Source organism: Strongylocentrotus purpuratus, unplaced genomic scaffold (assembly GCF_000002235.5).
Source record: "Strongylocentrotus purpuratus isolate Spur 01 unplaced genomic scaffold, Spur_5.0 spur5_scaffold_18, whole genome shotgun sequence".
NCBI classification, from domain to species: domain Eukaryota; kingdom Metazoa; phylum Echinodermata; class Echinoidea; order Camarodonta; family Strongylocentrotidae; genus Strongylocentrotus; species Strongylocentrotus purpuratus.
In genome coordinates this window covers 26316789-26332556 of record NW_022145603.1, presented here as the reverse complement: position 1 = coordinate 26332556, position 15768 = coordinate 26316789, and the positions used below count along the sequence as shown (strand labels likewise).

The 15768-nt window shown below is 35.2% G+C and overlaps 1 protein-coding gene across 3 annotated transcripts; it reads right to left on the bottom strand.

Annotated features, from left to right (window-relative positions):
* Positions 1-3652: 3652 nt before the first annotated feature.
* LOC100888139 (lipoyltransferase 1, mitochondrial) lies at positions 3653-14608 on the bottom strand. Of its 3 annotated transcripts, none has more exons than XM_030989620.1 (10): positions 14524-14608; positions 13017-13211; positions 12364-12422; positions 11418-11592; positions 10792-10951; positions 9575-9681; positions 8573-8719; positions 5868-5936; positions 5041-5212; positions 3653-4152 (listed from the first exon to the last, which is right to left on the bottom strand). In XM_030989620.1, exons 2-10 carry the CDS (start codon positions 13182-13184, stop codon positions 4025-4027), a joined length of 1185 nt encoding a protein of 394 aa, XP_030845480.1. In that variant the 5' UTR covers positions 13185-13211; positions 14524-14608; the 3' UTR covers positions 3653-4024. The 3 variants fall into 3 exon arrangements, with proteins under 3 accessions (XP_030845480.1, XP_030845481.1, XP_030845479.1); XM_030989621.1 differs by having other exon boundaries at positions 8573-8716; positions 9575-9682; positions 10793-10951; XM_030989619.1 differs by having other exon boundaries at positions 9575-9682; positions 10793-10951; positions 13017-13201; positions 14524-14598.
* Positions 14609-15768: the final 1160 nt, after the last annotated feature.

The following is a 15768-nucleotide window of genomic DNA, read 5'->3' as shown; positions in this document are numbered from 1 at the left end:
ATGCTATACATTTGCATACATGCCAACATTTGAAAATCAGAAATCTGTACAAATTATGCTATTTAAAAAAAAAAGAGGAACAATCCTAACTCTCCTATTCAATACTACAGACACATTTGTACAGGAAGAGGAACACCTGCATTAAAATGATAATTATCTTCTCCCAAAAAGAGGAATGTTCCTCTTTAATCTGAACAGTTGGCATGTATGCATTTGCAGTTAGATTACATACAGAAAATTAAATGTTTAGATACAGTGGAACCTCGGTATAAGGAGCTCTGATATAACAAGGTATCTGTTACAACATGGTGATTTTACTGGTCCCAGCTCTTTATATTCTCAAGGACCTCGTTATAACGAGTTTCCACTGTAATACAAAGCATACAGTGATAAGCATCAGAAGATACATGTATGCATGGTCCTACACACCTTCTTAACATCAATTTTTTTAAATAATGAGTGCATTAGTTGCCCACAGTACTATTGTATATAAGATTGTAGTTTATAAATGCCCAGTTACCCACAGTAATATTTTATTTACGATCGTAGTTCAATTCGCACTGTGTTTATGACACAGATATCGTTTGTTCAGAGCCAGAAAGGCATTAATTAAGTGTGGCCGCCTGTCTACAGTGGCCACTTTTAATGGTTCCCCTGGGTGACCTCGATAGACAGGCTTGATTCAATCACATACTGTTCCACCAAAGAATACATGTATGTATACTATAGTGATATTATATCACTGTTTGAAGTATAAAGCAACCATTCTACATTTTGTCATTATTGGTAGATGTTAGTTACTATAAAACAAAAATTGAGAACATTTTACACTTTCTACAGGCACATTTTGAATTGCATTAAGCAATGGTAACAGTATGAGGAACAGAAAAGTAAAGGACTAAAAAAAATCATTTACATTCTAAAAAATGTCATTTATGAAATTAAATATATTAGACATATTTGGTATCATTAGAAAGAGAATTTAATTTTCTACAACTTTTTTTTACATGATATTATGTGACATAAAACATAATTAAAGAAATACAAACATTTGAAAAGTAAGCATGATTCGTGTTTTGATAAAATCTTGAAACTAGAAAAACACCTAGGCACTGTAAGAGTTAAAGTTCGTTGAGATACGACAAGGCAAAACCGTGGCAAAAAAACAATGATGGCATTATTCACGTTTTTATACTCTTCACATTACCTATTTTATAACACAGAGCTAATTGAATACGCATAGGAACTTTGTTGCACAGTTGTCATTGGCTGAGCATGTAAATAAAGATGTGAACTCTTTTTTTTGTTTGTGGAGGTTTATCGTGTCATATCTAAATGAGAATTTGATAAGAGATGAAGGCAGAACATCAAGAATACAATAGATAAAACATGATTATATGTATGAAAAGATAAAGATTGCGTAGTTTCTCTATCTTTTCATCAAAAAGCACATACACTGCATCGGTAAAATATAAAAAGACACAGTAAATTCATCTTCAACTTATAAAATAATAGATTGTATAAAACCTTAACGGTACATACTGACCCGATAAAAATTCTTGCACAAAACTAAGTGGAATAACATTTCTTAGGGGACAATATTCTCAATTTTGATCCTCTCACATAGTACTTTGGAGACACCATACTAATCGCCTAGCTTGTGAATGAATGGGAATACAATATTTTTGAATTTTTTAGGCAAGGATTTCCCTGCTAAATAAATACAATAAATAGTAAGACTGTTAGTTATATTGAAAATTGATGCGTTACACGTGTAGAATAACAACTGAATAATTCATACCCCTTGTAAATTTGGTGTTTGTGATTTTCGTAACTCAAGAATGTATGGTGAATTGGTTGAATTAAGCCTTTTGTTGAATACTTTTCGATGTAAAGCTTTAATATTTTACAGTCTCAAGAAACGTAAATAAAAAAAAATAAAAAAAAGAGTGGGAAAAAAAAAAAATGGTTTTTCGCATACTTATTACAAAACTTGGTAAGAGTATGAATAATTTAGTTGTTTATACATACATCACAATGATCGTGTCATTACATGTAATCAATGCAAGCATTATGTTACTATAAATCAATTTCGTATTATACTTGTGGAGAAAAAACTGCTTGCAAAATTGATAATTGCATAGAATACATGATCCAATTTATCAAAGGCAATGCCTCTTGGACATTTTATGTCTCTAAGAGGTTTGTGACCAATTATATATTTTCATTTCTCCGAATGATTATTTTATCTCACAATTAAAGATAACATTGCAACTCCTTAGGGAAATAACATTCTTGTATAGCACACATTTTAAAACTTTGTTATCAATAATTCCATAATAGATGAATACATGTAGATTATAAAATTAAAATGACTATAATTGTCAGTTATCATCACCCTAAAACCTCTTATTTCAAAATATTAGACAGCAATACTATCCCAGTTATAAAACGATTACATCATAATAAGAAAATACACTGCACAGAAAGTGAGCAATCTAAATTGTACAAAATTGTTATATATCAAATTGAAGAAAGAAAAATTATAATACTCTACCAACATAAATTACGATCAAGTTTTGAACTTTTACGCTTAGATGGCACACTACCTAGTGCCTACCTCAAGAGAGATAAATAGAACAGAATGATGATAATTGGTAAAAAATAATTGGTAATTAAAAGGTAATACAACAAGAAAGATATACACAAAATAAGGAATAAAATGTACCTGAGATTCAAAAACGTTTTTTTTTTACACAAAAATATGACACTTTGGAAAAATTGTTGAATCTGATTTCAAAGCAGATGCTGATGATGATGAGGACATTAACTATTGATTAAGATGATGATGATAATGATGACGGTAATGATGATAATGATAATAATGATTATGAAGATGATGATGGTGATGGTGATAATGAAAAAAACAAAAAGGATGAAGACTGTAATGATGATGATATACACCTACAAACAGGATATTCAATCTCCAAATGTATCGCCATAGTCGTCTATAATAGGCAGGTAAGAGTTGAAAAGACAGTTTCTGGCATTTTACATGTACATGTACTTTAAAATATCCAAGCTATAGCATCAGAAACCAAGAGGCACCATCATTATAGTGATACCAATAACAATTCACACAAAATATTTCTTATCTAATTCATGAATAAATAACTGCTCATACTGCGATTTAATTCAAGGTACAGCCACAGTCCATACATTATATTCTGCCGAGAGCCATAAAGGCGTTATCTTGAAAAGATTAATACAGAGCAAACATCCTTCTGCTTCTTACCGGACAAAACTATTGCAAATGAATTGAATTGGATTGAATTTAATAGAATTCAATTCAGCCTCATCCCGAATGCAAGGTAAATTTGAATGGAGTCTCAACCTAAATATATACATTGCAAGCATTCACAATTTCACAAAAACTTACATACCCTGTTATGTGGAAGCTCTATACATGTAGGTAAGCTGTACGTTGCCTTTTAGTTAGAAACTCTACATAAAAATATTGCTCGATTCGAGTCAAAGATATACATTACAAGCACAAAAAATGTTAGTTAAAACAAGCACATTCTCAAAGCACTGAGCAGCCAATATTCGCACTCTTTATTTTGGCCCACAAGCTATTCAAATGACCAAATACCATGGCTATGCCCAAAAATATAGTATATAGTTTTAATGTTCAGCCCTGTATAAATACAATAATCTTTTAAATATTTGTGCGTAAACCAACTGTTAGTATTGCGTCGTCAATTATTAAAGACACATGTGTTCTTGTATAAAAGACACCTAACATCAATATCATCATAATCTTTTCTGTACATATGCAAAACAACCCTGTACCAAAATGTTTGAAATGAGACATTGATTAATACACACATGCATGTCTCTTTAAATACTCCATTCACACTAGTACAGCAGTCGTGCAACCTTCACCGTTTGCATAGACGTTCTGACGAGGCTGATTTCACACACTTCATAGGGATTACTCATTGTTTTTTATTCATTGGTTTGGTCAGCTTGCTGCATCCCGTATCATACTGGACAGAAGACGATACTGTCGCAACGTCTCCGCGTCGCTCTCGGTGGTACTGAGGTAGACTGACAAAGCATCAGCGACGTTGTCGGACCAGAAATATTGTCCTGGTGATAAAGATGAGAAATAAATAGAGCTGGTCTTAAAGTTAATACAAATTTTTGGTATGAGGTCATGAATTTGGTAAATTTTGATATTCAATTTTTCTCAAGAGCAGAAGTGTTTTAGAGGCTAAATTTTCTAGTGCTTATAATACATCCACAGGGGCATCCAAATGTATAAAAATTGTAAAGAATCACTATCAAGCAAATTTTCAAAATTTCCCAAATCTTTGTACTACCTTTAAAGGTAAAGACCAGTATTGGAAACGCCCCAATTTCAAAAAATGAAATGGAAGCTCTTATTACCAATCATGTGAAAGAATATGTTTTGACTAATACATGATGATAACAATTTTGCCGGGAAACCGCCTACTAATTGATATATTTGGTAAATTAGTTTATCTATTGGTATGTGAGAGATAAACGCACGTGCCACGCATGTGTGCGTAGTCCCATATACATCTTCCTGTGTACAGTGCTTGTAACTTTACGAAGACTGGGCCAAATTTCTTATCATTCTGATGATTCCAGAACCTTGCAGTACACACCAATACTTATATGCTAGATGATCAACCTTTTCTGATCGATTCCACAACGTTTCTTTCACAATGCAATCGCATGACCATAACTGGTATTTATCTTAACAGTTAAAGGTTTTGCGTACGGTACTTGCAGTGAAATCACATTTTGATAAAGATAGATTGGAGTACTGGGCCCTGTTGCACAAAACTTACCATTGATGATAACTTTGCCATGAATGGTATTTACCATGGAAACCTTGATTTTGATTGGCTGTTAAACCCTGTTACCATGGTAGTTGCCATTGATGGCAAAGTTTTGTGAAATGCCCCCCTGATCTCAAACTTCTCTTTCTTTTAAGTACACTTGACTAACCTTTCATATGCTCAGTGAAGGTTTGGACCTTATCAATGTGCATCCAGCCTGGTGGTGCCTCCACAATAACACCCTCTATGGTGGCTTGGTGTACATGCACGGTGACTTTGATGGCCCCTCTCGTCTCCGTCACGCTGAATCGGGGTGTCTTGCCATAGACCCAGTCCCAACTCTGCAATAATAATAATAATAATAATAATAATAATAATAATACATAAGATTTGTAATGCGCCAAATCCACTTGACAGTCAAATGCACAAGGCGCAGCTTGTGCAATAGATGAAATACATAGGAAAGGTACAGACATGAAAGGTAATGGTAATCAATTACATATATAAGCTAAATTAAACAGATATTTCTAAAGAACAAACAAAAACTCTGTGCACGCCTGTAAACAGGCGATTGGCTGGACTGCTCCCCAAGGAGTGGAAAATGTGCACAAATCTAGTGACCAGGGAAATCACATTACTCTAAGCACTTCGCTTAACTACATTGTAAATGGAGGGGCACTATAAAAGGAACACTCTGTTTATTCCTATTATTTTTGTTGTGGTTATTGTGGTTGTTGCTGCTGCTGCAAGCATATAATGCTGCTACTATCTCCGTCATCATCATCATCAGTGCTAGTAGTAATAGTAGTAGCAATATGATGAGAATACTTTTGCTTTGCCAAGTACTTATAACATAAAAAAGAGTATACTCTTTCAGAACATACAAGATAGAAAATAAAAACTCAACCATGCTGGACATACACCCCTTTATTGGGTCAAAATCAATCGTACAGTAACTGCAACATTTTTTCATCTCAAAGAATGAATTAAACTCACCTTTAAATCCTCAGACATGGCAGGAATTCCTTTCCAAGTTTCTTCATCTGTTGGGTCGACTTTGTACACCTGCATGAGAAAACAGATTGGAACACAGACTTGACAAAAAAGAGAAATGATTGATTTTCATTAAAACCTCAATTACACCAACAAGACCGAACAAACAATTACTGGTACGTTACCACAAATGGCCAAAATTCAGTTGGTTTGGATTTGATCTTGAGCAAGTTTGGCTATAAATGAATAAATAAATAAATAAATTTAATAAGAAAAAAAGGGGAAAATAAAGGCTTTTTCACATACCACATAAGACAGTGTTTATCTTTTCTTTTTTTTCATTAAAAGCTCGTAAGATTCATATTTCTATATCTTATAACACACAGATGATGGGTAGGCATTGGGCCTTTGTTAAATTGTTACACCAGCTAACTTTTTCATCCCCATTAGTTGTCATTAATTGCCAATAAATGTCGGAGAGAAAAATCCCATACGGTATTAAAATTGTCATTTGTGAAAGAGCCTCTGTCCTGAGGAGAGTATGTATCTGTTTTGTATTAGTAGCACACGATGCAATATCAACATTCTGTAAGGAAGTTATTGCATCATCGTATTCACCCACACTACAGTCCACTTTAATACACAGTCAAACCTGCTTTAGTGACCACCTCTATATAAAAAAAACACCTGTTTTTAAAAGAACACTTTTTCAATTTTCCCTTGAATGTGGTTTCCCATTAAAACATGTACTATTAAGGAACCTGCACATAAAGACTACCTGTCTATAAAGACCACTTTTAATGTTTTGCTTGAGCCGGCTTTATATACAGGTTTCACTGTACAGTCAAACCTGCTTTAGTGACCACCTGTCTACAAAGACCACCTGTCTACAAAGGCCACATTTGTTGTTTCCCTTGAAAATGGTTTCTCATTGAATCATGTACTAAAGGAACCTGTCTACAAAGACCACCTGTCTACAAAGGCCACTTTTTGTGTTTCCCTTGGGTGGTCCCTGTAGACAGGTTTCACTGTATTAGTATACCATTTTGTTGAGTGATTGACAGGAAGGCGCGAGTACAGACAAAGTTCTAGGCCCTGTTTCATTAAACTTGTTATCACTAACAAATGCTGAATTTCTATGACAAATTTGTTAACAGCCAATCAAATGCCACAATTTCAGTAGCTTATAACAGTTATTGCAACTTTAGTTTATCGATAATAAGTTTTATGAAAGAAAGCCCTAGTAACTCACTTCTATTACCGGTACATATCATACCATATTTCAACAAAATGACATAGCTATCTCTCTTTATCGACTTTTAAAAAAAAGTGGAAATGGAGGGTTACTACATGTACATAAACGTACATGTATTCTGAGTAGTTTTTGTATCAAATAAGAACATATTCCTGAAGTTACAGGCATTTTATGCTAACGACCTTCTTCTTTTAGTGCCATATTAAAAGAAAAAGGTTTAAGCAGGACGCATATGCCCTTCTTCTAACCACACAACAATTTGTAGGCTTAAATATACTGCTCAAGAACATTTGTTTGTTATATTAGTATAACAAAAAACCGAACCCCTTACCCATTTCAGCTGCTTGGCATACAGGGGTTGCGAGACAACTGAACAGGGATGTACATTCCGACAGACATACTACATTACAACAAATATGAATGGTTACTATAACTACTACAAACACTATCTACCGGTAATACAAGCATTATAATTACCACAAGCACTAAATATTAATTAAATATTGTAACCCATAGCAATACAGTGTTTCCTTGAAGTCACATTTTGTTATTATCTTTTAATCCAGAATGCTAGGAATTACACATTACTGTATATATAAGCAAAAAGATAAAAAATCAGAGAAAATTTGAGTCTGTTTCCAAAGCAGTACAATGTGCTGTTCCCGAATAAGAGCCATTAAATTAAAAGCCTCTAAATTGGCAACACGGTGTAAAATATAAAATGACAATTTTCCAGTTAAATTATGCGATTCTCTACACACTTGTTCACTTAATAACAAATTTGATTTTGATTTTTTTTTTCTTCTTTTCTTCATATTATGAAGGAGGGGAAAATAAGATTAATTGTTGATGAGGGAAAACTGATTAATAAAGTAAATAAGAAACTCTGAACTGCTATGGGCTAAGGAAACAAAATGGATTATAAAAGATAACTTGTTGCAGAATGTAAACAGCAAAACAAATATAATATTGCCCTAATATTATAAAACCAACATTTTTTAAGGGTCCATGCAATCCTACCATGCATCCGCAAATTGCTCAGTCGCACAATGTGAAAACTTCATCAAATCAGATTTTGACATTTCTCGTTGCCAGACAGCTATCATTCACAATTCATGAAAGTATCTGGTTATACAGAAGCAGATTCATTGATATTATCAATATATTATTTATATTACCGGGCATGGTGGCTCAGTAGTTAGAGCGCCCGCCTCATGAACTGGAGGTCGTGGGTTCAAACCCCAGCCGAGTCATACCAAAGACTTATAACAATAAGACCTTCTGCCTTCTAGCAAGGCGCTCAGCATTATTAGATTGGAGAAGGGTAGTAATAACATATTATGTTATGCAGGGCCCGCTGGAAGAGCAGTTTCATAACTGAAGTGGCTACCCTGGGTAAATAAAACATTATTATTATTATCATCAAAAGAAAAAAAGAGCGCAATATGTTTACCTGTGCCTCTTTAAAGGGTTCATGCTGTCTGTAGAACTCATTGGTGATACATTTAAGAAGGCTCTCATGGCATATCGCTGGCTCAATGTCCCCAAGATTCTTCACTTTGCTTGGAATGCTTGGCGTGGCTCTACTATTCAAACCCTTCTGTAGGCAACAATTGACATTTGAATTAATTGATTTATCTGTCAAATAGCAGGATTTTGTTTTCCATTGAAAATAACATTCAAGATTAAGAGACAATTTTATTTACTTGAAATACATTAGAAAAATCCATTATTTTCTTCATTACGTAAATATAGAATATTAAAAGAAATATTATACAAGGTTAAAATAATGTGAAATACAGGATAGAATGGTCAAAGTAAACAGTCATTATAATCACCGATTTACTTAATAAAATAAAATAATAATAATAAAATTATACTCCTAAAAGGTAATATAAAGCATATGCGATTTTACAATATTCAATAATCGTTGAAGAGGTTGAAATCAAGTCTAAAGTGATGAAATTGTAGATAACAAACTCTTTATGTTGTATAGCTCCCTCTCGAGACTGATATTACTTTAACCTTAAAACAATGTTTCTTGACTACAATCCACTGATTTGCTATTCCCGTTTGGAAATAATATATCACAACTACATATTCTGAGATTTTCATGGTCGCAGCTATCATGGAATGGCCTTAGGCGCTATTTGAAGTATTCAAAATTTACCGGGAGCACCAGTAAATTTTTGATTATTCAATTTCTCGAAAGCAGAATTGTTTTAGGGGCTAAATTTTCTAGTGCTTATAAAAAATCCATAGGGGCATCCAAATATATCAAAATTCTAAAGAATTACTATCCATCCAATCTTCAAAATTTCCCAAAATTTTGCATTACCTTTAAACATATGATAAATGAAATGAAATATTTCTAGTATCTAACTGATGAGCATACATGTATATATTCTCTTCATACAAATGATACTGGGCAATGATTTGTGTAGTGTGGACATACCTTGCTAACGTGTAGCATCTCCTGAAGTCTGAGTGTGTTGACGCTATGTAGGAGGGTGCAGTGATGATAGGCTATCTTACGACCTAGCTTGGAAGACGTTCCAGAGACGTAGAAATCACACAGTCAAGGAATAGTACAAGCATTGCATAATATAAGTTGAAAATGCATCCTATACAGCATGTCTATTTAAAGCCACACTGTCCTACTTGCTCCCTCTATATAGAAAACAATGCCTAATCGTTGACCATTGGTCCCCCACGATCCTCTTTTTCTTATGTTAATTGAGAGCTCAGTTGATGAGATAGCCACCTGTCCAGTCACCTTGCAGGACGGTTTTATCCCTCCCATAAACTAGTATAGATAAGCTTAATACCAAAGACATTTTTAATTTGTTTACTGTAGCTGGCACTATGAAGCATAAAATTCAATATCGCTAATAACACTGCATCATGAAAATTAGTTCAAGATCATAATAATGATAAATATATCCAGATTGTCTATATTTCTTTTACCCCCTCTCTTCCCCTTCCTTTGGCGGTGCTTTGCTAGGTTATACAAATATATACGGGTATTGTGAAATTTGTGCAAATTGGCGACAAAGACACAAGCATTATCTTTACCGCCTTCTCAGGACCACGCCTACTTCAATTACATCAGTTTTCGTTTTTAAACATCTTTTATAAAAAAAGGAGAAGATAGAAGTTGTTTCTAATCTAAATAAATTATCATCAATATGTAAATCATCATCATTATCATCATCTCCTTCTTCTTTATTATCATAATCACTATCATCAACATCATTTTCATCATCAACCTCATCAACATCATTCTCATCATCATCCTCATCAACATCATTTTCATCATCAACCTCATCAACATCATTCTCATCATCATCCTCATCAACATCATTCTCATCATCATCCTCATCAACATCATTCTCATCATCATCCTCATCAACATCATTCTCATCATCATCCTCATCAACATCATTCTCATCATCATCCTCATCAACATCATTCTCATCATCATCCTCATCAACATCATTCTCATCATCATCCTCATCAACATCATTCTCATCATCATCCTCATCAACATCTTCAGCATCATCCTCATCAACATCATTCTCATCATCATCCTCATCAACATCATTCTCATCATCATCCTCATCAACATCTTCAGCATCATCCTCATTCTCAAGTGTCATCTTTAAAAGGATATCTTGAAGAAGTTGTCCACAATGATGTCATCTCTCTCGTTGACCGACACAGACAGACGAGGCCAGTTCCTCTTCAAGGCCCGAGAGATAAGATTAAGGTTCCTGGTTCTGTCGTACCGCTCTCGTGTTGAGAAGAAAGAGACGTTCAGGTTTCCCAAGTCCTGCAAAGGAGTAACGATGATAATAGTCTTTTTTATCACACCCTACCAGAAGAGTAGCTGACCAAACACATAACATAGAGTATTATTACCCCAATCTCAGATGGGGAAAAGAACAAATATTAAAGCGTTATATGAGTCTGCAGTCATATATATATATATATATTTTTTTAAACTGCTGTCACAAGAGCCTTGTCTCTCAAAATTCACAAACATTACTTTTGTTTTCATGCATGCAAAATTTTTCTGGCTTTGCTCAATTCCAGGGCCCTATTTCATAAAAAAATTGTTATCAATAAAAATTAACGATAACTGTTATGAGCTACTGAAAGTGTGGCAATTGATTGGCTGAAAGCAATTCTTTTCATAGAAATTTAGCATTTGTTATTGATGACATGTTTTATGAAACAGGGCCCTGATTCACTTGCAATAGTTAATAAGTTGTGCTGTAAAAATGTCTTTTACTTACGTGGTATACCGTGCCTCCCCCACTTCTTCTCCTAGCTAGTTTGACCTTTGAACTCCACAGCAGACGTAGGTTGACCTCTGCCCAGGGGTTCTGATGTCGTCCAATGACCACGCAAGGGTCATTCCTCCATAGCATCATCAGCGATGTGTCAGACAGGTCTGTGTTGTTATATATCCTGGTCAAAGTGAAGAGCAAACGTTACTTGTGTTCTTGCCAGTGTGCAACACCCCACACAAAAATAAGGTTAAATTCTCCCCGAGAAGATATTCAAGAATTATAACATATTTTTTGTTTTTTGTCTTGGTCCTAAAAATAGGGGTGTGTCTAATGCTACGGTCACAAAGGTTTGTATGAACGATAATTTCGTACGAATATCCGTTTTTCAATTGTCTTCCCGAATTTCCATTGTCTGAAAATCGTTCGTACGGCGTTCGTAATGGCATTTGTGACAGAGGCTTTATACATGGAGATTTAGGTATCATGTATAGAGGTACTTTTCATGTAAGTGTGGTTATCTCTGGGTATGAACGTAAGTACCGGTAAGCCTATTTAACTTGGGATTTGTTTTTTTAGCGATGACACAAAACAATCTTGAAATGAATTCTTTTTACATCAAATAACTAGGATCTCGAGTTTTGTCGTATAAAACAAATGATGGGTGATCTAAATTGTTCATTAAACGACCTATCCACTCTTGTTGAGTCTGTTTATGCACCTATTGTACTCAGCCTGATGGCTTTGTATGATAGATGCATACAGCCTAACCGTGCGTGCAGATCGATCGTATAGTGAACTCATTCGCATGCATCCTTTGTGTACTGTCAACCTGAAAAAATAACTTTTGAACTCTTCTTTTGAATATTCCCCCCCCCCCTCTCTCTCTCTCTTCTTATATCATTACACTCTCCCCCTCTATCTTAGTGAGTACTCCTGGTTACTAACTTACCAATCTTCAAGAGCTAGATTTGCATGAACATCTGTTGATGTGGAGACATACACAAGACCCTGTGACAAAAAGAGAAACATAGCTTGACTTTATCACTCTTCCTCAGGCAAAGCGTATTTTAGACAGCAGTTGATAATAAAAACATGTCATTATTTTATTTTATTTACCAACTCCTGCTAAATATTCACAAATTGAATAACTTCCTCACATGTACATGCCTACCAGTAATGAACAACACATCAAGCCTCTAAATTTACCTGAATTCTGTAACAAAATGAATAAACACAATTATGTTGTCATGAAATCTCTTTCTTTGAATTAATTAAACTACTCTGTAACAAAACTACGGTTATTTGTGAAATAAAGATATTGGCACTTAGGTGTTGAAAAATCAGTGGACTACGTTAAATGTAACTCAGGTTTAAAATAGTCTGCCTTCGGTCTTTATGATCTGAATGCAAGCCTTTATTTTAAAGGGAGTGTATCATGACGAGACTATGTGTCTTTCCCGTGGCCCTACTCAGGGGCCAATTGGGTATAATAATATAGTTAATCAAGTCCATTCGTTTATGTGCAGTTGTCCAAAAGAAGATGTAGATGGATTTAACCAGTATTTCCCATGATACACTCCCTTTAAAATGAAGTCTACTAACCTTCACTTTATCCTTATCTGGTATCTTTTCTGGTTCTTCCTGGGTGTCGTGTTGGTGTAGGCGAAGGGTTCTCTTCGTGTATGCAAATGTCAGAGGTCGATTCTTCATCAGCATGTTGCCGAGGCATGGGGTCATATACCTGCCGATCCTCAGGCTATGAAACGCCATCTTGGCTTACCAGTACACTACACCGACCTTGTTGGAGAGGAAGAAATATGACTCATGAACAACAGTAGGCCTATACCTAGATGATTTGTGTCCAGTTTATATTTAACATGGTAATTTGAAGAAGTTTACGTGCAGTATTGCATAAGTCTTTGCAGGCTTACATACATGTATGTTAGACATTATTATAAAGCCTAAGGATAAATATCTACGAAGGTAAGTGCTCTTTCAATTTGATGTATACATGTAAGTCTATTTTGTATAAATCCAAAGGCAAAAGTGAAGGCTTTCTTTTTAAGCGTCCATGCATTGCAGACACACAACTTCCCCATTCGTTTCCGCGCTGATCTATAACACTAGCGAGCGGAGCAGGTATCCAACGTCGGAGCTCCCAGGTGCTTGCCAGGTCGAAAACTAGCTCTGCGTTGATCAGAAATTGGAATCTGAATTAGACAGAGATATTCTGTGTGCGTTGCGGTGTCCAGCTGCACTGATTTAATACATGCGATGAGATACTTTTGAGCTTGCGACTAGCACAAAATCGGGCTATAAATCTGAAAAATACTTGAAATAAAGCTCATTTTATGGTACCCATATTTCTTACAGACACGCGTAAGATACTCAATTTTTCAGATTCGGGTAGCGGGACCGCCGATTACATCGCTAAAATGTGACATTTAGGATATATTTTCCATTGCAAATGTGATTCTTCAGTGACCCTGGCATGGTATGGTATGTGTGGGATATGTGATATGCTATTATGCGATGTATTTTAAAGGGATTTTACCATGCATCCAACGGATCCGCCAAAAACTGGAGATGGTCGATTAGAATCTACTCCCTTCTTGTCTCTAGGCCTAGACCTAGGTCTATTTCGAAATTCAATATCATACAAATATTATCACCAAGCCCTTAAGGCTAGTGTGATACTAATAAAGATCAAACCAAACAAATATCAATAAATCAATAAATCAATCAATACAGATCTACTGAGCTGAGCTAAAGCCCAAGGTCAAGCCTCAATTGTGTGCGATGGCTGAATGGGGCAGCCTCCACGACGAGCGTAATCGTCCATTGTCACCCCGACGAAGCCGGGTAAAATTTCGTCTCTCTCTGCTACTTCGCTTTCGAATGGGTGGGGCGCGGCGTTCGAAAGCACAGCACAGTTCATGAGTTCGCTTTCGCTATAAACTTGTAGACATTGCAACTGAAATCTCGCTTAAAAATAAATATTAATGTTTTTATTTTATGTTGTGTTTTTCAGAAAAGCCTAACTAATTTTCATGAGATGAACCGATTTCTGTTTCAAGGCTGGAATAATTCGTAAAAACTAAAAACTTACGTTTTGTGAGTGATGAGGATCGTCTTTTGAACCGCGAGCATCCGAGGCAGCGCGCGTCGCGTCGACAGTTTTGAGTGTATGACAAGCCATTTGGGCAACTTTATCATCTTTATTTTAGTGTTCGTATACGTGGGAGTGGGGGGGGGGGGGGGGGGGGGGGGGGGGGGGGCTACTTCAACATATGGTATATAATGCTAGTTGTGTATGTTTTTGTAAATCTCTAAACATTGCCCAAACTTTGATCATAATTTTTGAAGCCTTAACCATGGGTCACTAATTTCATCCGTCAGGATAATACTTAAGTTCTCACCCATATCCTTGATAAAGTGCGAATCCCTTATGCAGCAATAAATGAAACAGTCCCTTTTTCATCCAAAGTCTAATAACCGGTTTACTCTTTCTGCCAAAATGACCATTACAAAAAATATGGGTTTGGAGGCATCAGACGGCACAAGCCCTGTCCAAACCAATTCTGATCAATATCTTCCATGCGAAATTGGAAAGAGTGGGCGAAGATTTTAAAGTCCACCAATTTAAAAAAAAATAAAAAATATTCGTCATTTAAAGGATTCGTCAATCAAAGGATTAGTAAACTTCTTCCAACAAGCAACAACAACAAATAATTTTAAAAACATAAAATGAATAAAAATAAGAAAACAATAATAATTGGATCAAGTTATATATTGCAGTTGTTTTATACATATACTCTTCGACTACTAACAAAATGAACAATTAAATAAACAAGGAGCAACCGCTTCAGTAGGATTACACCCCCCCCCCCACGACGAAAGTAGATGAGACGTCCACCACATAACCCTTACCCTGAACACACCCCTATAAATTGGACGTTCCTTTCCGATGACCAATAAACGATTGGTGAGGAAAAATAAAATCAATCCAAAACAAACAATAAGAAAACTAGATTATGAAAACAAAAGACAAAATGTTTTCCTAATCTATTCTGAGAATATAGGCTGTATCGACAGATTACGGCATTTTCTTAATATAGCCCAGCGCAGTTCCTGGCGGGGAAAGTGCATGATTTCATTTAAAACGATACAAAATAAAAAGACATTACACTCGGCCAAATTATTAACAAGATTAAGGCTTTTAATAATGATGTAAGACAAGGTAATTGACCATGCAAATTCATTAAAAATAATCAACACGACAGTTTAACATTCCATAATATTACAACAAAACAATCAATGTGTCTGATAAATCTTGGTGTTATATTATCGTTAA